The 20,212-nt window shown below is 52.8% G+C and overlaps 5 protein-coding genes across 5 annotated transcripts; 4 read left to right on the top strand and 1 right to left on the bottom strand.

The window, feature by feature from the left end:
* Positions 1-1,116: 1,116 nt before the first annotated feature.
* Positions 1,117-3,415, bottom strand: PHYSODRAFT_522156 (hypothetical protein; the record flags this gene model as incomplete). The annotated part of the gene is made up of 5 exons (XM_009536596.1): positions 1,117-1,802; positions 1,859-2,001; positions 2,061-2,679; positions 2,764-3,202; positions 3,299-3,415. 5 exons carry the CDS (start codon positions 3,413-3,415, stop codon positions 1,117-1,119), a joined length of 2,004 nt encoding a protein of 667 aa, XP_009534891.1.
* Positions 3,416-4,496: 1,081 nt separating this feature from the next.
* Positions 4,497-5,936, top strand: PHYSODRAFT_338734 (hypothetical protein; the record flags this gene model as incomplete). The annotated part of the gene is made up of 2 exons (XM_009536595.1): positions 4,497-5,338; positions 5,435-5,936. 2 exons carry the CDS (start codon positions 4,497-4,499, stop codon positions 5,934-5,936), a joined length of 1,344 nt encoding a protein of 447 aa, XP_009534890.1.
* A 629-nt stretch (positions 5,937-6,565) lies between these two features.
* PHYSODRAFT_522927 (hypothetical protein) lies at positions 6,566-6,996 on the top strand (the record flags this gene model as incomplete). The annotated part of the gene is made up of 2 exons (XM_009536594.1): positions 6,566-6,789; positions 6,864-6,996. Coding segments are annotated over 2 exons (357 nt in total), but the record flags the coding sequence as incomplete, so codon positions are not given.
* Positions 6,997-8,144: 1,148 nt separating this feature from the next.
* On the top strand, positions 8,145-8,504 carry PHYSODRAFT_365670 (hypothetical protein; the record flags this gene model as incomplete). The annotated part of the gene is made up of 1 exon (XM_009536593.1): positions 8,145-8,504. A coding segment is annotated over one exon (360 nt), but the record flags the coding sequence as incomplete, so codon positions are not given.
* A 2,838-nt stretch (positions 8,505-11,342) lies between these two features.
* Positions 11,343-15,795, top strand: PHYSODRAFT_288543 (hypothetical protein). Its single transcript, XM_009536592.1, is given in 5 exon segments — positions 11,343-11,884; positions 11,930-13,105; positions 13,139-13,999; positions 14,039-15,155; positions 15,173-15,795. 3 exon segments carry the CDS (start codon positions 13,089-13,091, stop codon positions 14,040-14,042), a joined length of 882 nt encoding a protein of 293 aa, XP_009534887.1. The 5' UTR covers positions 11,343-11,884; positions 11,930-13,088; the 3' UTR covers positions 14,043-15,155; positions 15,173-15,795.
* The last annotated feature ends 4,417 nt before the right edge of the window (positions 15,796-20,212 follow it).

Raw genomic sequence — 20,212 nt, 5'->3', positions numbered from 1 at the left:
TCCTCTGCAAGCGTCAAGACGTCGCCATGGTTCCTTACGGTGCGGATGGAGACAAGAAGGAAATGGACGCCCCACACATCGACTACGATAGTGGTGAGTGGTTCCACTGCTCTATATTGTAGAGCAGTGTGTTCATATTATGAGCACGAGGCCACACGCATTGAAGCTGCAAGCGGGGGGTCCATGCCGCAGATGGAAGTGTGCTACCGGGACGTGACTATATCAGCGCAAACTGTATTGAAGGACGACACGGAGACGACATCGGGGCTGCCCACGACCGCCACACGCTCAAACTGACATTCATGCACATGTGTGTCACGAAGCACACGGTCGAGAAGAAGATTCTCCGTGGAGTGAGCGGCATGCTCAAGCCACGCACGATAACGCTCGTCCTCAGTCATCCTGGATCCGGCAAGTCTTCGCTTGTGAAGATCCTATACGGGGGATTTCTGGTTGACAGGTGCGTGAAGAGCTCTGGAGCACCAGTGAAGCCCACCATCGGGTTAGAAGACAGCGAGGAAGAAGGAAGCAATAGGCGAAGCAGTACAGGGTCTCCACCAGCGTCTCCCCCACAAAGTACCAGAACGCTCCGTAGCATAGTGAGGTTGTACAGTCACCCGCCGACCAGCTCCATCCCGTTCATCATGTTCAGAACAAGATCATAAAGTTGTTGATGATCACGACCCCCATCCAAGCTCGGCTGCAAGTAGGCCAAAAACTGTCCGAAGTAGGCTTCCAGCAGCACGATCGCCGATATACCTACCAAGTACAGCTTTGCTCCATAGTCTTCGGACAAATGGAGACGGCCGCGCACGCGGCTGTTGGCAGATGACGGGCACGCCTCCCCGATGGGATCACGGTGAAAGAGTACGTGGAGGCCGCACCACGATCAGATCTGGAGCAACTTCGCATCATGCTTGCATGGATCGTGGGCCTTCGTCTGCTGTCGCTCCTTGCACTGCGCTACGTGAACTATCAGAAGCGATAGACACACAGCTTTAGTCTGCAGCGGTCGACAAATTCTTTTGATTGCACATTTACAGACAGATAGTACTTCGGCACTTCAATACAGTTCCCAAATTTCTCTACAGACTCTGTAGTACTGTAGTACAGAGATCAAATCGGCACGTAGTGACGCGCAGTCTCGAAGAAATCGTACTCTCGGAAGTACACTCGACGCGTCACGGATGGCGCTGCAAAGTCGAAAATGCAGACAATAACATGCTGGTCAAGCGACGGCAGCGGTGATGGTTGTTTCCTTCGCTTGTTATCGGCAATGCCCCCATACCCGGCCACCATGACGCTCAAAAACGCAGCCTTGCAATCCATAGAGAGAACTGTCCGCACCAACGGAAGTGACTCGAGGTGGTGCGCCTTGAACTCGTTGTAGTGCGTCATGTGCGAGCGCTGCGCCACAATATCCAGATACTCCAACGTGCGGTTCATTTCCAGCATCTTCAACAGCGCAGCGTAGCATTCGTCGTACGAATGGGCTACGGACCTCTGGTCCATGCGAACGCGCAGACGTCGAGCGCACTTTGTGAGCGGATTCTCAGAGTCGCAAAGAACTTCAGCGAGTTGTTCGATGCCCCACCACAAAGAGACGTGCGAGTCGGGGTCCAGCGCCAAGTCTCGGTAATTGATGTCGCGCAGACAGAAGCGCAGCTCGATGGTGTGAGTGCACACCGCTAGTTCGACCAGATTCGGGCAGCTCGCTACGATCCCTTCCAGCTCGCTCGTGTTAAAGTCCTCAAACTCGAGCGTAAGATGCGTCAGCGAAGCGCCGATGAGAAGAAGCAAGCCTTGCAAACTTCGAGGTCCCGGTCTTCGCCAAATTTGATCGCCAACGTCGTGACACCAGCAAGTCCGTTGGATGGAAGAGTGAGTTCTCTGGTGACTAGACTAGAGCGCTGCACCTGGCACTTGCCAAACCCAGGTACCAAGACGTCTGTCCAATCGCTCTTGCCATCTTTGAATAATATTCTCACGCCACTGATCTCTCTCTCCAGCGTGAATGAATTGCTCCTTTCGAAGACTTCGCTCCCAACATTGGCAGCAACTTAATAGGGAAGTTAGCCTTGATGCAAATGTCCATTGCTGGATCAGACGGTTGAGATGCAATGCCTAGCAGAGTCTCCTCTGGTGCATCAGACGCTAGCACCTCCGCCATGGCCTCCACCGCTTCAGTCGTAATTACAGCGTTGCGAAGCGTGAGGCTTTCGAGCCGCGAATGGAGGCGCGCTTTCTCCGAGAAGCAGGCAAAGACGATCCACTGCCACCTCCAGCGACAAAGCGCCCAGTCTCCATCGTCGTCGTCCTCTCCGTCTGCAAGCTCCAGGTCCAACGAGAGATGCTTCGTCGTCTGGCTAACCGCAATAGCCGAGCAAATGCGGTCGAAGACCCAGTTCTGCATAGCCTCACTATCAAAATTCAAAGAGCTGAGAGCGAGCTGCTGTGCGTGTCCGTACTCGGCCACTAAAGGCCCAGTCATGCTGGTCGCTTCAAAGTCAAAATGTTCCCACCCACTTAGCTTCTTTGCGTCGCCAAACAGTCCAAACGTGAGTCTGCTGACAACTTTACGAGCTTCTGCTAAGCTGCCATTCGATGTCAACTCCTGACTGAGTTCATGCCTCAACGCGAAAGCCGACACTCGGACGCCATCTTTCGGCAGGCTTTCCACTAGCTCCTCCAACTCGGCACTGATACTGACGTCCCGTAGATCCACCCTAATCGACTCCAAGACGAACGCCACACTCAGAGGACCTTGCGTCCGATCCAAGCCCTGTTGCCATTGCGTGCGAATGTTCCTAACCGTCTCCTGCACCCTCCGGAGATAAGCGAACATTTCGCCGCTGCTGTTCGTCAGCCACGGCCCCAACTGCACCGTGATCGGGACCTCGATCTCCGTCGACCCCGTGCACGATTTCTCGCCGTTCAGAGCTGCAACTGCAGCCAGAGCTTCCCTGTATTTATCACTTTGGGCGGTGTACTGCTGTGTCCCGCAGAAGTCAGTGATGCCCCTCAACAGCTCCCCGTCGCCGTCAGGTCCGCCGCCGACCAGTGCAAGCTGGAATCGGGGTGGGAATTCCCCCTCCTCGAATAGTTCCTCTTGGCTGTTGACGCTCAGTTTTACATGGTCGATTAGGAGCTTCTTCCAAGCTGCATTGTCGACGTGTGCCACAGCTGATAGCAGCGCCAGAGCCTCTCGGAGGTCTTGACACGGACTTTTGCCATCGTCTTCAGCTTCTTCTTCCTGCCCCTCGTCGTCGCTGTAGGGGCCGAAAGTTGGCAATTCCACCTCGATACCACGGAAGCGCAGCTCTGGGTCGTCTTCGAGCGCCCCTTTCACATACTGCAGACGCCAGGAGAGGTGCTGGCACCAGGACAGCAGGAAGTGCCAGTGATCGTCCTCCATTCGCTTGTTTGTGAGACGAAGCTTTTTGCGCAGTAAAGTATACGGATTTTTCAATGTGTACCTTTACGAGAATATTAAAACATGTGTAGTATGGAGGTTATAGTGTGGCAACGCGAAAACGTAATACATTACATTAGTATGGAGGATCCGTTGCTGAGAGATTTTTCTACTTGTGGAGGCCTGAGCATTACCGTCCGAGTCAGTTGTATTTACATTCTCGTGTATCGAACCTCACAGAAATATTACTTTCGGTCTGAACTCAAATTACCGTGAAAAAGCTCTCATCTTATTCAAACAAGCATTTACTTCGAAGAATCTATTTAGCGTGATTCTGATCCGCGACGAACTGTTCGTCCCCCGAGCTATACTATACGTTCATCGACTCTACGGCCACAACCAACGAGCGATCAACGGAAGAGTTTTGTTGTTGTTGTAATTAGGTTACAAGTTGAAAACTTACAACAGCAACGTGTGTGGAGTGGCTAGAGACTTAGTTTACATTGACATCACCACATCACCAGTGGTGATTCACCACTCACGCTACGGTTGCCGCTCTCCCCACTTCACGCAACACCGAAGAACGACGACCAAGCGGGCCAGAAGGTTAGCAAAACGCAATGCGTAAGCGGTGCAACGACCCCCTGCAAAATTATACGGGCCGCACGAGAGAAAGAGGGCGACACTTGTCTCCAGTCGATTATGCAGATCAAGTGTCAAAAGTGGGTGGAGTTGGTAAGCTTTTCATTGGCCAGTCACTTCAACTTGTCGCCTTCTTGATTGATTCTCTCCAAGCTCCGTTTGTCCTTGGTCATTTCTACTTTTGCACTAGTAACAAGATCCCCAGCTCGCTCCGTCCTCTGCAAGCGTCAAGACTCCGCCATGGTTTCTTCCGATGTGAGCGGGAGAAGAAGGCAATGGACGCGCCACATATCGGCTACGACAGCGGCGAATCACTGATGGCAAGTGGCTCTACTGAGCATTTGGCCACACGCATTGAAGCTGCAATCGGGAGGCCCATGCCGCAGGTGGAAGTGCGCTACCGGGCGTGACTATATCGGCGCAAACTGTATTGAAGGACGACATGGAGACGACGTCGGGGCTGCCGACGATCGCCAACACACTTAAACTGTCACTCATGCGCATGAGCTCCAAGAAGCACACGGTCGAGAAGAAGATTCTACGTGGAGTGAGTGGCGTGCTCAAGCCAGGCTCCATGACGCTCATTCTCGGCCAGCCTGGGTCCGGTAAGTCGTCGCTCATGAAGGTCCTGAGCGGGAGATTTCCAGTTGACAACCGTCTCGACGAGGACGGCGAGGTGACGTACAACGGCAAGTCGCAAGACGAACTTCGTCGTCGCCTGCCCCAGCTCGTGCCATACGTCGACCAGCAAGACAAGCACTTCCCGACTCTCACAGTGAAGGAGACGCTGGAATTCGCGCACGAATGTAACGACGGGGGGCTGTCAACACGTGACGAAGAGCAGTTCGTACATGAAACAAGCGAAGAGAATGCAGCGGCGTTGGAGGCTGCTAAAGCGATGTACAAGCACCACCCGGACGTGATCATTCGGCGGTTGGGGCTGGAGAACTGTCAAGACACGATCGTGAGGAACGCCATGCTGCGTGGCGTGTCCGGCGGCGAGCGGAAGCGCGTGACGACAGGGGAGATGGCGTTTGGCAGCAAGAACGTGCTGGTGTTGGACGAGATCAGTACAGGGCTGGACAGCGCTGCAACCTTCGACATCGTCTCGACCCAGCGTAGTCTCGCTAAAAAGTTCCGCAAGACTGTGGTGATTTCCCTGCTGCAGCCTCCTCCAGAGGTTTTCGAGCTCTTCGACCAAGTCATTCTGCTGAACGATGGCTACGTCATGTATCACTGTCCTCGACAGCGGGCGTTGGCCTACTTTGAGAGCTTGGGCTTCAAGTGCCCCCAAGATTGAGACGTGGCGGACTTCTTGCTGGGCCTGGGGACCAATAAGCAATGCCAGTACGAGGTCGGGGCTCCTCCTGTGACTGCCAGCCAATTCGCAGAGGCATTCGAGCAGTCAGACATCTACCAGCGCACGGTAGAGGACCTGGACGCGCCTCTCGCCTCCCATCTGGTCGAAGATAGCAAGCACTACGTGGACTCGCTTCCGGCGTTTCGTCAGAGCTTCTGGCAAGGAACAGCCACACTCATCCGGCGTCAGATGAAGATAACAATGCGGAACAAGGCGTTGCTGAAGAGCAGGCTCCTCATGGCGATCTTCCTGGGGCTGCTGAACGCGAGCACCTTCTGCCAGTTCGATGAGACAGACGCGCAGGTGGTCATGGGCATCTTGTACGTGTCCATCAACTTCGTCATGCTCGGCCAGTCGGCGCAAGTGCCGACGTTCATGGCGACGCGAGAAGTCTTCAACAAGCAGCGAGGCGCCAACTTCTACCGCACCTCGTCGTTCGTCCTCGCTACGTCCGTGAGCCAAGTCCCCCTCGCGCTGCTGGAAGCGCTGGTCTTCGGCTCCATCATGCATTGGATGTGCTGATTGCAGCTGGCTACTCTACCTACTTGCTGTTCGAGTTGATCCTCTTCCTCACGTGCATGCTATTCGGCGAATAGTATCGTGGTTCTTCTTCCTGGCAGCTGCATCTCCCAACATGAACGTGGCGACCCCCATCGCGAACCTCTCGCTGCTTCTGTTCACTCTGTTCTCGGGCTTCACCATCAGTAGAGGACACGTGCCGGACTACCTGCTATGGGCCTACTGGCCCCCTGTCGTGGGGGATTCGTGCGCTAGTGGGCGCCTACCAAAACCTAGATAAAAAAGTTTAATCGAAGAATTCTGATCACCCGACTAGGCGCATTACTCGCCGGACCAAACGTCTGCAAATCGAAGGTGATAAACACCAAGGCCAAAACCACCATTAAAAGTTATCTGTGTCCGGCGACCTTTGCCGCTTGAAGTATGAATACCTTAATCTCATTATGTAGGTCGAAAGGAGACAATCCGAGGATGGACAAATTTTCACAAAATATCTCTAATTGTAAAGATCTCGCTCGGCGGGAAACGTCGCGTCGACCCTCTCCGAGCAACCGAGTCATTTGCCCCCCACCCTCGCATTCTCTCGCGCTTCTTCCAGCACAATGTCTCGCCCGGATACGAGCTTTCTGCTGATGCTCTGTGCGTCGTCCCAGACGCGTCATCGCTCCCTCGAGACGCTCCGAGACTTGAGACGCCGGCTGCACGACGAGCGCAGGCGCTGGGAGTGGCAGCGGCTCGCTCGAATGCGCCATTACATCACCCTGGACTGCCTAAAGGAGCCTGAGCAGTCTTCTTGGATGGACACCTGGCTCAAAGGAACCGACGAGAATATGATAAATGTGACGAGCCTGTCTCGGTAAGGGCGACATGCAGCATTTAAGTGTGTAGTTGGTTTCTAACTGTTGTTTGCCGTTATAGCTTGACATGTAGGGCCTCGTTACACCTTCTACTATCTCGCTTTGCGCCTCATTACGAGATTCCCATCTTCTACTCGAAAGGGGGGCGGCCTCGAAAGCTCCAACACCACCATCAGGTGTTGGGCTTGCTTCTAGCTTTCTACGTAGGCTGTGAGTATCGAGGGCGCCTGTGTCTCATGTTTGGCGTCCCCCCGACGACGCTTACCCGCGTGCTAACTGCAGCTGAAGACGCTCTTACAGCGGCGCTCCGAGGGTTTGCGCCCGCTCGGATTGTATGGCCTACGTTCGCCAGGCAGAAAGCTTTAGCTCGTCTAGTGGCAGCAAAGCAACCCATGCTGCAGTTCACATGGGGCTTTTTGGATGGGAAAAACTACAAGGTACTTTCGTCAAGATGTGATTGTATTGTATCATTGTTCGTGTTCTTACCATCTACGTATCATACTTTTACTTTACAGGTGCAGCAGCCTCCAGATAGAGACATCCAGAATGCTCACTACAACGGTTGGCTACATGGCGTGTTCGTCACCGGCACGCTATGCTTCTCAGCGGACGGGCTCATCGTGTGGGCTAAACATAACTGTCCAGGGTCCTGGAACGATGGCGATACCAGCCTAGAGTTCAGGCGGAAGCTGGTGTCGCGGAACTAATCCTGACGATCGATATGGGGTTGTAGCAGACAGTGCTTTCCCTTGCAGTGGTGACATGATCGGCAGGATCATGACCCCGCTGAAAGACGGAGATGCAAGTACACTGGTGCCTTCTGTTCGGGCGGCGGCGAAGGCTTTATCAGGGGCAATAACGTCGATTAGACAGAGTGCTGAGTGGGGTATGGGGTCTATCGAGAAGGTCTACCATCGGCTGCTGATGCCGTTGCCGTACGACCGCAGCAAACGGTAGCAGCGTTTGGACAACATTTTCAGGCTTACTAACTACAGAGTGAGAACCGTCGGCATTAGTGAGATACGAACCACATTCATTCATGGCGAGGACGATAGGAGATACACAAGAGTGAGTTGAGTTTGTTTATGTGCATAATGCAACTTGAATACACTACGTCTTCCTTCCTGCACACACATCTTGCTGTATACTACTTGTTCTTGTGAATCGTCGAGATCAGTAGCATCATTTGCTCGTGGCGCTGCCGCGCTTCGGCACGGTCTTGCTCAAGGCGGGCTTGGAACTGTCGGCGACGCTCGGCCTCTTCTCCTCGACGCTCCGCTCGAGCTACTTCCTCTTTCTTTTCCACGGCCTCAATGTGTTGTTTTGCATCCTCGCGGTCTTGCTGGCGTCTGGCTTCGACAAGCGCAGCTTCTTCCCTACGAACCCCTACACGTACGTGCTGAACAGGCTCAAGAACTACGACCTGGCCTACGCGCACCTGATCGAGCCGCGTGGCTACCACGTGCGCAACCCGCTGGCACCCGAGAAGGGCTCGGCGCGGCAGTTCCGCGAGACGTACAAGGGCGTGCTCCTCGCCGCGTCGGGCTTCGACCGGCAGTCGGCCGTGCAGATCGTGGAGGAGGGCGCGGCCGACGCCGTGGCCATCGGCCGCCACTTCATCTCGAACCCGGACCTGGTGCGGCGCTTCCAACTCAACAAGCCCGTGAACGACTACGACACGGACACGTTCTACCTCGGCGACGCGCGCGGGTACATGGACTATAATACCCGTTCCTGCAGGACGAGTAGGTAGAGCAGTAAAGACGACGTAGACAGCAAAAGACGTGCTACTTCCGTAAGAACTGCAAGGTGAAGCGTACTGGAGGTGGCTGCGTACTCTCAAGTAAAACAAATTGTTGGTAGTTAAAACTAGTTGCTGCAGGCACCAGGCACGTACTGTTACTGCCTCGGTGTGGGCTTGGGCGTCTTGTTGGATCACTTGGCGCGTTTAGTGGGACGGCTTCTTCACCCTCTTGGTTTTCACGTGCTCGTTTCTTGGATGTTTCCGTCTCGCCACCTTGATCGCCTAGTGGCCCTCACCACTGCCACCAACGTCACTCTCAGCGTCACTCTTCTTCCTTGTCACCCGGCGCGTACGCTAGTGCCTTACGGGCGCTCTGCAACAGCTTGTCGCGCGTCGCGGTAAGCGACAACTTCGCATACGAACTAGCGTCCTTGTTTCGTTTTTCATCTTCATCGCGATAGTCCAGGTCGCCCTCCACAAGCCCCAGCGGGTCATACTGAGACTCCACCATGTTTGATAGAATGGAAGCCACGTCCTCGCTCAGGAACGGGTAGGTGACCCTGTTGAGTAAACGGAGGCAGATCGTGAAAACAGGATCCTCCTCCGAGACACTCGACACACTTGAGACGCCAGGATTGCTCTCGATCTTCTTCGCCTGACTCCCGATCGTCTGACTCTCCTCCTTCACCTCAGAGGCGTTGCCTTTCTTCTTGGGCTTAAGATTGTCTTTCATTGTCGTGGCATAGATGAACTTGCCGTCACGCGTTCTACCGCGCACATTCATGTAGATGCGAATGGTATCACGGACATCTGTGGAGCTCAGCGGTTTCGGATCCCCACCAATTTCACCGGTAGATTTCCCCGCTGACGAGTTCCCATCACTGTTCTTTCCGAACACAAACCAGGGGCATAGTTTCTCCGTCGCTGCCCTGGAAAACCCACCATCGACTGGGGAACGATTCTTCACTTGAATCAACATCATCAACACTTCCTGCTCCTCTTGTTCACCCCTCGTTGTCTCCCCACCGACTGGCCTGCTGTTGGATCTCTTCTTAAACATCGGGATCAACAAATCGGCTCCATACTGGTTACGGGGGAAAATACCTGCAGCTTGACGCCCCAGCAAAAACCAAAGCGTGTCCTCATTCGGCTCGAGCTGCAACTGCACAAAGTGGGTGAACCCCATGTACCAACCCTCCCACTTCGAGCACCACTTGTTGAATTCTGGTCTCAAATTCTCCTTGCTGATCATCCGCTTGAGATATATCGGCAGCTTTTTCTTGCCTTGTAGCACCTTCAAGAATTGCTGCACCGGTACAAATTGCCCGATCGTGTGGTAGCACTGGGAAAAGTCTTTGTCCCCCATCACACACGTGTCCATCGCCAGAAGCAGCAAAATCCGAGCAACCATCTCGCCAACTCCACCAGTGTCCAACGCTTCATCCAAAAGGAGGTTCTTGAGTTGCGGCAGGATATACTTTGCCAGACCATATTTCAGTTCATACCACACTTTCATCGCTCCTAAGGCGAGCACTGGGTCCGAAGCGTAGCTGGTGACGTAACCCTCTCGTTTGAAATTCACATAGGCGAGAATCGCCATGAAGTCGGCAGTCGCCCGAGATGCCAGAGCCGACGTTGAATGCGGGCGCACGCCCAGACGGCAAAGCATGGAGGCGACACCAAGCATGGTATCCTTGTTGTACGCATTTTGCGAAGGGGGAATCCCCAGTAGCAGCTTGTTCGCCGCAAGATTGATCACATCTTCTCTATCCGCAGGATTGGGGCAAGTGCTGTACCACATCGGACGCCCCATGCGGCACAACGCGTGCCAAGCTTGACTCGCATCCCCGGTAACGATTCTCTTGTACATAGCTATCTTAGCACGTTCTTGCTGTTTCTTCTTCTCTTCGTCGTTTTCAGCTCCCACCGCAACCTGAGTTTCCTCTTCCATTTCTTCATCTTCTGCTCCCGCATCTAGTATTTCCTCTTTCATTTCTTCATCTACATCTTGGATGTCCTCTTTCATTTCTTCATCTTCGCCGGCTTGTTTTTCTTCACAGTATTGATCCCAGTGTGCGTCCATTGTCTCAGCTAACACAACTGGCGCAAACGATGCCAACTCTCCATCGAAAAGCCGAGATGATGGGTCCAACAACAGCGGAGGCGCCAGGTCCGAGATCCTGGAGTTCGTATCAATCAGCACGCCGAAAATGCATCCACGATGGCCGATAACTTTGTTCACGGATCTGAGAGCATTTCGCAACATTCGGAAGTCATTCTTCTTGCCTCCCTTCTCAGCCAGCAGACTTCTCGCTTCATCGATCACCAGAACCACGATTCTGCCATTTGGATTCTTCTCGGTGGAGGTATCCCCCTCCAGCGTGTCTGTTTCATCCGAAAGTTTCGCCTTTACAGAGGTGTCCGCTGCCTGTTCGGTAAACAGCTTCAGCCATTCCTTCTGAACGTCCGCCCAATGCTTGTTCGCGTAGACGTAAATTGTCTTCAATCGACTGGCGATGTCTTCCACTTCGGAGCCTTCTTGAAACAGCCAACCACGAAGCTCGCTCGTAGCCTTGGGAAACCCCGTCGACTCGTGCACACGGGCACACATGTACAGGACTTTCATGTTCAAGGCGCTCTTTTGAGCCTCGATCGCGAGCTCACGCATCGCCCGACTCTTGCCGAAGCCAGAACTCTGCACGACCGCCACACATGGCGCCTTGTACTTTGTGGGGGTGTAGGCCTTCCAGCAGTCCCGCAGATACTGTGCGAGGTCGAGGTGGGCTTCGCCGAGGTACCGGCCCTTGGTGAACGCCTCCGCGATTCGCTTCATTTCATTTTCATCCAACTTGGGCGTGCCGGAGCGGGCTTCAGGGACAAACTTTGCCAGGAGGTCTTTCACCGTCTTGGCCGCAATAGTTTGTGCAAGAGGTCGAGACACGCGTGTATGCCCGTATGCTCTTCTGATCTCCACCTGTATCAATCCATGTATCTGGATCTGGGAGGCCTCGAGTTGGAGTGTGGCTTTGTTGGGATAGTCTTCCAGCATCCACGTAACGAAAAGATTTTTCTTCGGCGATGCGTCTGCTCCAAGCTTCCCGCTCATCTGAGCAAAGACACTGTCGTCCACGAACGCGGCCAAAGCCTGGGGATCCAACTGGCTGGACATGTCCATCTGCAGCAGCACAGCAGTGGCGCTACAGGACAAGGCTTGGAGGGGAAATGTGGAAATGGCCGGTTGGATTTTTCTTCCCTCAGTTTTGTACCAGAAACACGGTACCGCATCTACGTGATATACAGTGCGCGCCGAAATTATAACCGCACCCCAAAAATTATTTTTTTAAACCAATGATTGTGCTTTCGGCGCCAAACCGCTGCTTATGATTCGTCTAAAATCGATAGAAAACAGATGCAACAATCAGAATCGAAAAAGCTGTAACCGTTTTTTTGCAATGGACGAAAAACCGACTTTGGGTCGGGTCAAAATTATAGCCGCACCCGGTAAGCTATCGGTAAGATTGGTAACAAACTCGTGGAGAGCTGTTTCAAGCGTAATAAATGAACTAACTCCATTGAACAGCTCGAATAACGCCTACCGGTACAGTAAAGTGCGTCGATAAGGAACGCCTGATATACATTGAAAGAAAAAGGTATATTGATAATTAAAGGTTTGACTCGTCACATGCAGACAGCAAATGCACTGATTTACTGCACTATGTAGTTCATGTCGGACTTCGCGACCAGAGTCTCGGCTTGAGCCCACGCAGCCAACTCAGCATAGGTAGCACCCGGTAGATCACGACGGCGATGACAGATTAGCAGCGACTGAAGCTTGGTCAGACGTAGCCACCTCTGGAACGGTCTGGAAGTGGCGGTCACCATGGGAGTTGTGAGCAGCAGAGCGAAAGTTGGTTAATGAGGCATGCAGACATGTACCTGGCGCGATTCCCGCGCTCACAGCGATCCTCATGCTCATGATTCCCTCTCGCGACCTTTAGGTTCCATTTCCCCCGACTTGGGAGCCGCTCCATCCAGCCGCTCTTGAGGCTCGGTTTCGGAACTGTGATTGGCGGAATGTTAAACGGGACCGAATGATTGGTAGAATCATATAACTAATTCAGTACAATTGGCACACAATGGGTACAAGCGAGGATTCATGTCTTGTCGTAGAATATAAAATGTCGCCCGTTCCTTATCGACGCACTTCACTGTAGTAAGCTGCTCAAATAAGGTTAAGCTGACGCGGTTGATAAGATTCAATGGAGACACGCACTATCTTGAATTTGTATAGAAGAGTGGTGTTTGACAGTGTGGAGAGGTCTATACTCGTAAGTTGAGGCTGTCAGCTGACTAGTGTCTTCATTGGCGTCTATTCAACATGGTAGCGATGCTGGGCTTGCTCAGTTCAGCAACATGTACCAGAAAACTCGATCGATTTTTTTCCGGGTCAATACAAATCCTTTATACTTGATGTTTGTATTGGAAAGCACCGCCAAACCCAGTCACAAATTTCAATCAAGTCTAGTCCCGTACAGTGCGTAGTTTGGTAAATACATGGCTACGTATCAAAAGTAGAGTATTTCTTCTTGAAAATAATGCCCGAGTTGCTTCCAGAATCCTCCTAGTGTTGTCTCGGAAGTCCGGCCAAATTGCCACCAAGTGTTTAGTGCGCTTTATGGTATTAATAAATGTGCGAACAATAACTTCGGCGATGCGGTACATACCATAGGTAAGATACGACCACACGGGCCGCATCGGCCCCAGCCGGGCGGCGTCCTGCGCGCCGGCAAGAAGATCGTCACGCGCGAAGGACGCATGGAGCCCGTGCCCCCGCGCGCGCTCGAGACGAGCGAGATCCCGGGCATCGTGGCGGACTACCGCTCGGCCGCGGAGAACGCCATCAGCGCGGGCTTCGACGGCGTCGAGCTGCACGCCGCCAACGGCTACTTGCTGGAGCAGTTCCTGCACGACGGCATCAACGACCGCACCGACCAGTACGGCGGCAGCGTCGAGAACCGCGCGCGCTTCCTGTTCGAGGCACTGGAGGCCATCCTCGAGAGTCTGGACTCGTCCAAGGTGGGCATCCGACTGTCCCCGTTCGGCGGCAGCTTCGGCGACAAGGACTCGGACCCCGTCGCCACCTACACGTACGTGCTGAACAGGCTCAAGAACTACGACCTGGCCTACGCGCACCTGATCGAGCCGCGTGGCTACCACGTGCGTGACCCGCTGGCACCCGAGAAGGGCTCGGCGCGGCAGTTCCGCGAGACGTACAAGGGCGTGCTCCTCGCCGCGTCGGGCTTCGACCGGCAGTCGGCCGTGCAGATCGTGGAGGAGGGCGCGGCCGACGCCGTGGCCATCGGCCGCCACTTCATCTCGAACCCGGACCTGGTGCGGCGCTTCCAACTCAACAAGCCCGTGAACGACTACGACACGGACACGTTCTACCTCGGCGACGCGCGCGGGTGCACGGACTATAATACCCGTTCCTGCAGGACGAGTAGGTAGAGCAGTAAAGACGACGTAGACAGCAAAAGACGTGCTACTTCCGTAAGACTGCAAGGTGAAGCGTACTGGAGGTGGCTGCGTACTCTCAAGTAAAACAAATTGTTGGTAGTTAAAACTAGTTGCTGCAGGCACCAGGCACGTACTGTTACTGCCTCGGTGTGGGCTTGGGCGTCTTGTTGGATCACTTGGCGCGTTTAGTGGGACGGCTTCTTCACCCTCTTGGTTTTCACGTGCTCGTTTCTTGGATGTTTCCGTCTCGCCACCTTGATCGCCTAGTGGCCCTCACCACTGCCACCAACGTCACTCTCAGCGTCACTCTTCTTCCTTGTCACCCGGCGCGTACGCTAGTGCTTTACGGGCGTTCTGCAACAACTTGTCGCGCTTCGCGGTAAGCGACAACTTCGCATACGAACTAACGTCCTTGTTTCGTTTTTCATCTTCATCGCGATAGTCCAGGTCGCCCTCCACAAGCCCCAGCGGGTCATACTGAGACTCCACCATGTTTGATAGCATGGAAGCCACGCCGTCGCTCAGGAACGGGTAGGTGACCCTGTTGAGTAAACGGAGGCAGATCGTGAAAACAGGATCCTCCTCCGAGACACTCGACACACTTGAGACGCCAGGATTGCTCTCGATCTTCGCCCGCTTCTTCGCCTGACTCCCGATCGTCTGACTCTCCTCCTTCACCTCAGAGGCGTTGCCTTTCTTCTTGGGCTTAAGATTGTCTTTCATTGTCGTGGCATAGATGAACTTGCCGTCACGCGTTCTACCGCGCACATTCATGTAGATGCGAATGGTATCACGGACATCCGTGGAGCTCAGCGGGTTCGGATCCCCACCAATTTCACCGGTAGATTTCCCCGCTGACGAGTTCCCATCACTGTTCTTTCCGAACACAAACCAGGGGCATAGTTTCTCCGTCGCTGCCCTGGAAAACCCACCATCGACTGGGAAACGATTCTTCACTTGAATCAACATCATCAACACCTCATGCTCCTCTTGTTCACCCCTCGTAGTCTCCCCACCGACTGGCCTGCTGTTGGATCTCTTCTTAAACATCGGGATCAACAAATCGGCTCCATACTGGTTACGGGGGAAAATACCTGCAGCCTGACGTCCCAGCAAAAACCAAAGCGTGTCCTCATTCGGCTCGAGCTGCAACTGCACAAAGTGGGTGAACCCCACGTACCAACCATCCCACTTCGAGCACCACTCGTTGAATTCTGGTCTCTTATCTTCCGCGTTGTACATCCCCTTACAATATATCGACATCTCCTCGTGGCCTGTTAGCACGTTCAAGAAATCCTGCACCGGTACAAATTGCCCGATCGTATGGTAGCACTGGGAAAAGTCTTTGTCCCCCATCACACACGTGTCCATCGCCAGAAGCAGCAAAATCCGAGCAACCATTTCGCCAATTTCGCCAACTCCACCGGTGTCCAACGCTTCATCCAAAAGGAGGTTCTTGAGTTGCGGCAGGATATACTTTGCCAGACCATATTTCAGTTCATACCACACTTTCATCGCTCCTAAGGCGAGCACTGGGTCCGAAGCGTAGCTGGTGACGTAACCCTCTCGTTTGAAGTTCACATACGCGAGAATCGCCATGAAGTCAGCGGGGGCACGAGATGCCAAAGCCGACGTCGAATGCGGTCGAACACCCAGTCGACAAAGCATGGAGGCGACACCAAACATGGTATCCTTGTTGTACGCATTTTGCGAAGGGGGAATCCCCAGTAGCAGTTTATTCGCCGCGAGATCAATCACGCGAACTTTATGAGCTGGATCGGGGTAAGTGCTGTACCACATCGGGCGGCCCATGCGCCTCAACGCCTCCCAGGCCTGACCGTCACTTCCAGTTACGACGGTCTTGTACATGGCTATCTTAGCACGTTCTTGCTGTTTCGTTTTCTCTTCGTCTTCAGCTCCCACCGCAACTTGGGTTCCCTCGTTTATCTCTTCATCTTCAAAGTAGTCATCCCAGTGTGCGTCCATCGTATCAGCTAGTACAAGCGGCGCGAACGATGCCAAACTACCTCCAGATTTCCGAGAAGATGGGTCCAACAACAGAGGCGGCGTCAGGTCCGAGATCTGCGAGTTCGTATCAATCAGCACGCCGAAAATGCCTCCTTCGGGGCCGATATCTTCGTTAGCGGATTTAAGAGCATTTCGCAACATACGAAAATCGTTCTTCTTGCCATCCACCTCAGCCAGCAGACTTCTCGCTTCATCGATCACCAGAACCACCATTTTGCCATCTGGATCCTTCACGGTGGAGGTACCCGTAGTTTGGATAAAGGTGTCCGGTACGGATGCTGAATCGGACGCCTTTATCATTTCTGTTTCTTTCAAAAGCTTGGCCGCACACGGAACTGTCAGTTGCATTGTCGATAAACAGCTCCAGCCATTCCGTCTGAACGTCCGCCCAATGATCTTTCGCATAGCAGTAAATCGCCTTCAATCGCCTGGCGACCTCTTGCACTGAGGAGGCGGCAGGGTCAAACAGCGAATCACGAAGCTTACTCGTAGCCTCCGGAAACCCCGTCGATCGGTGCACACGCGCGCACATGTACAAAACTTTCAGGTTCAAGTTCGGTTCTCGTTCTGCCTTGAGCGCAAGCTCACGCACTGTCCGACTCTTGCCGAAGCCGGAACTCTGCACAACCGCCACACATGGCGCCTTGTACTTTGCAGGGTTGTACTCTTTCCAGCAGTCCCGCAGGTATTCTGCGAGGTCGTCTTGGGCCTTGCCGACGTACGTGACTTTAGTGAACGCATCCGAGAGTCGAATCATTTCGTCTTCACCCAGCTTGGTGATGAGGGGGTTGTCTTCCGGAACAAACTTTGCCAGGAGGTCTTCAATCGTCTTGACCGTAATGGTTTCCGCAAGATCGACCGTCACGTCTGGGTGCTCGTATACGATCCCAATCTTCACCTCCAAGCATCCATTAAATTCTTTCTGAGAGACCCGGAGTCCCGCGTCGCGATATTTTTTCAAATACTTATCGATGCGAAGAGGCTTCTTCTCCAGTGCTCCCTCGTTGCCTTCCTTCGCGTCCCCCAGTTTCGCGCTCAACTGAGTGAAGACGCTGTCGTCCACGAATGCGGCTATCTCCTCGACTCCAGGCTGGAGATCCGACTGGCTCGCCATGTCCAGCAGAGCGGCAGTGTTGCGAGAGTGCGACTTCTCTTTAATGTAGACCACATATTCGCTTTAATTGGACATAATCACTATGTAGTTTCTGTTTTTATTGGACAAAAGTATTTAGGCGCACATCTCGCCAGGTTTATTATAATAACACATATTGTACTTTTTGGCACTTCAGACTGTATTTGTGCTTTGCAATGATTTTGGCAATATGAGGCGAGATTTGCTGTATTATTACGATCGCCTGCTAGATTTACGATAAATCGAGGTGCATAAATGGGTGGAGGCCTAGAATTACGCTAAAAGTGCCATAATTGCACTTTCAAAAGTGCAATTGTGGCTGTGCAGCTGCAATTCTGTCGGTTTTTATCCACAAGCACCTACACACACGGCAATTATGCATAAGAGGGTGGATGTGCTGGGGATCATGGACGGTGGTGTACTGGGCCAATGCATGGCTGCTGACAGGCCCTCCCAAGTCGATATATATATGAGGAGGTGGATTTATGCATAATTTTAGCAGGCCGTGTATCTTCTTTCACACATATTTAGGAGCAGGCTTTGCCATATTTAGCGTCTAAAATGGTCGGCAAAATAACTGCAAAGCACAATAACTCGTACGACTTATCGAGCACGACTATAAATCGTACTCGAGTACGAATTGCTGTAAGTCGTGGATGGTCAATCACTTGTGTCGAGCATTCGTAAGACAGTTTGACGACAAATCAAATGTAGCAATTTCATTGGTTAATATTGTATTATGTAGTTTTGAGTGTTGCTGCATCTCGGCTCGTAAATTGGACTGATTCATCTGTGTGCGCATTTTGCCCCCTATACTAGAGGCAGCGCACTTGAAAAATGTCCGGGCTTTTGATCCTGACGCCATGCACTAACCTCCTGCTAGAAGATTTAAATATACTTGCCAGGAATGGAATGTAAGGACATCATAGCACAGTTATCATACGACCGTTTGTTCCCGTAGTGGAGCAATGTTTCTTCGCTTTACTGGGGTGAACGACAACAGTCGTTCACCCCACCACGCCAACTCTCCTTTCTACAGTAAAGTACTAACACTACATAGAAGATGGAGATTCGGATAGAGGGCGCATACGCAAACCAGTCTACGCTGTAGCATCGACAAAAAGCATGGCTGCAGGCAGTGGCTTAGTTGCAGGAGATACCGAGTAACTCGCCGATGCCGAAGGTCGAGCCCAGCAGCGATATGGCGCGCGCCGAGCGCCCGCGCAGCAGTGTGGAGCTCCTCCGCACCTCAGCGTCGTAGGTACAATATCTAGGTATTATCGCCGTTGCAGAGTACGTGGTTGCATTTTGTTGCTGGACTGTAATTATTAGGTAAGAGGGGGTCGGAGGATCTCGGGAAGCCCACTGGCAACACCGTTCCCTGGCTGCCTCGCCTTCACAACTACTATGATGTACGCTCAAGCATAAAAATTACTACATTAAAATGTACATGTAGTACCGTTACGAGCTATTTGTCCCTCTTAGTCTACGTCTACAAACTTCATCGTAACTCCGTGCCCTTCAACGGCTGCACCTCTGAGTGGAACAGCTCCACGGACTGCATGCACGCGTTCGTGCAGTCATTATGCCGATATTTAAGCTTGCTGCCAGCGGCCAACTACAGGCACATCGCTTCGTGTGTGAACAGGAGGCTACTTACCCTACCGCATCATGCAACTGCATCGTTTCGGCGCTCAACGTTGCCACCGCGTCCGCGGCAACGATGCCGCTGTCGTGGCGAGCAGACCTGAACATTTTTGGCCAATTGTATGGCGCAAACTAGTGTCCGACAAACTGTCTTATGTTTTGACAGACAATATGCAATGTAGCCACTGGTATACAACAACCAAAATGTAGTCAAAACGCGTTGATCGGAAAACGTAAGACGCTTTGTCTTATGATAGGCATTCTGGGGCTAAGTATCGTCTTACGAAAGAGTATGAATCAGCACTAGGAGCATCTCCACCGGTCGTGAGTAAAACTAAATTTTACCCCTTTTCTGTCAATATTTAATCATAGTTTTAGTTTTGTACAGCTCCACCGGTTTGAGCAAATGCTGAGCAAATTGCTCCATTTTTTACGCAGATCAACGTTTTGCACAAGTTTGCCAACGGAGGAGGCTTTGAGTAAAAGGTTGAGTACATGAAAATGTCGACCGACCAGTAGTAGGGCCAAGTCAAGCGTTCTAAGCAGCGCAAGCGTCACAGACCGCAGTGTCGCCCTTGCTACGTCATCCCTGGGTCTTCCTCAACGTGCTGCCGGGCCCTTTATAGGGCTATACAGCTGTGCGCCGTCGCCATGGCTGGCGCCGAACCAAGAGCTTTAACGCGCTTGCTGCGAGTCTCAATTGCCGGTGGAGCTGCGCACTGTCTTTAGCACGGTTGTGCCGTTGTAGGCACGGATCTTAGGGCAATTTGCTTTTAGTTTTACTCAGCACCGGTGGAGATGCCCTAATAAGTAGTGCGCATATGGAGGAATTAAGTAATTCAAGTAGATTGAAGAATTTTTGTAAAAGTCTAAGTAGGTGAATGCATCAACTTGCAAGTAGATTGCCACGGTCAAAAATAACGTTTTATCAGAACTTGAAAACGCGATAAGAATTAAGGACAGGGTAAGATATGAAGATGATGGAGGACGAGCAAACGGAACATCAGCGATAACAAAATAAGTAGGTGCCTCATTATTGAAAACATCATGGTGCCAACTGCCCCCTGTGCAACACCAACTGGGCTGTCTCAAGTCTGCGGCAGCTCGTTGGCAAGCGTGCGTGCCTGGAAAAGCGGTACCCGATCCTAAAGGCTCAGCGACTGGAAAAGGCCCGAGCCTACAAGCGCGAGTACGATAAGCTGTACCACCGCGCTCGCCGTGACGCGCTTAACGAGCTTGACCTGTGTATCATCACTACGGCCGCAGGTGACGTGACCACGACTGTTGTTGAGTCGCTCGTCCTGTCTGTGCCTGGGGACATTGAGTTAGGGGGTTCAACAACAGCTCAGAGCTC

The sequence above is a fragment of the Phytophthora sojae genome, assembly GCF_000149755.1.
Source record: "Phytophthora sojae unplaced genomic scaffold PHYSOscaffold_9, whole genome shotgun sequence".
Lineage (NCBI taxonomy): Eukaryota > Oomycota > Peronosporomycetes > Peronosporales > Peronosporaceae > Phytophthora > Phytophthora sojae.
The sequence above is the reverse complement of the archived record's forward strand: the minus strand, read 5'-3'. Positions and strand labels throughout refer to the sequence as shown.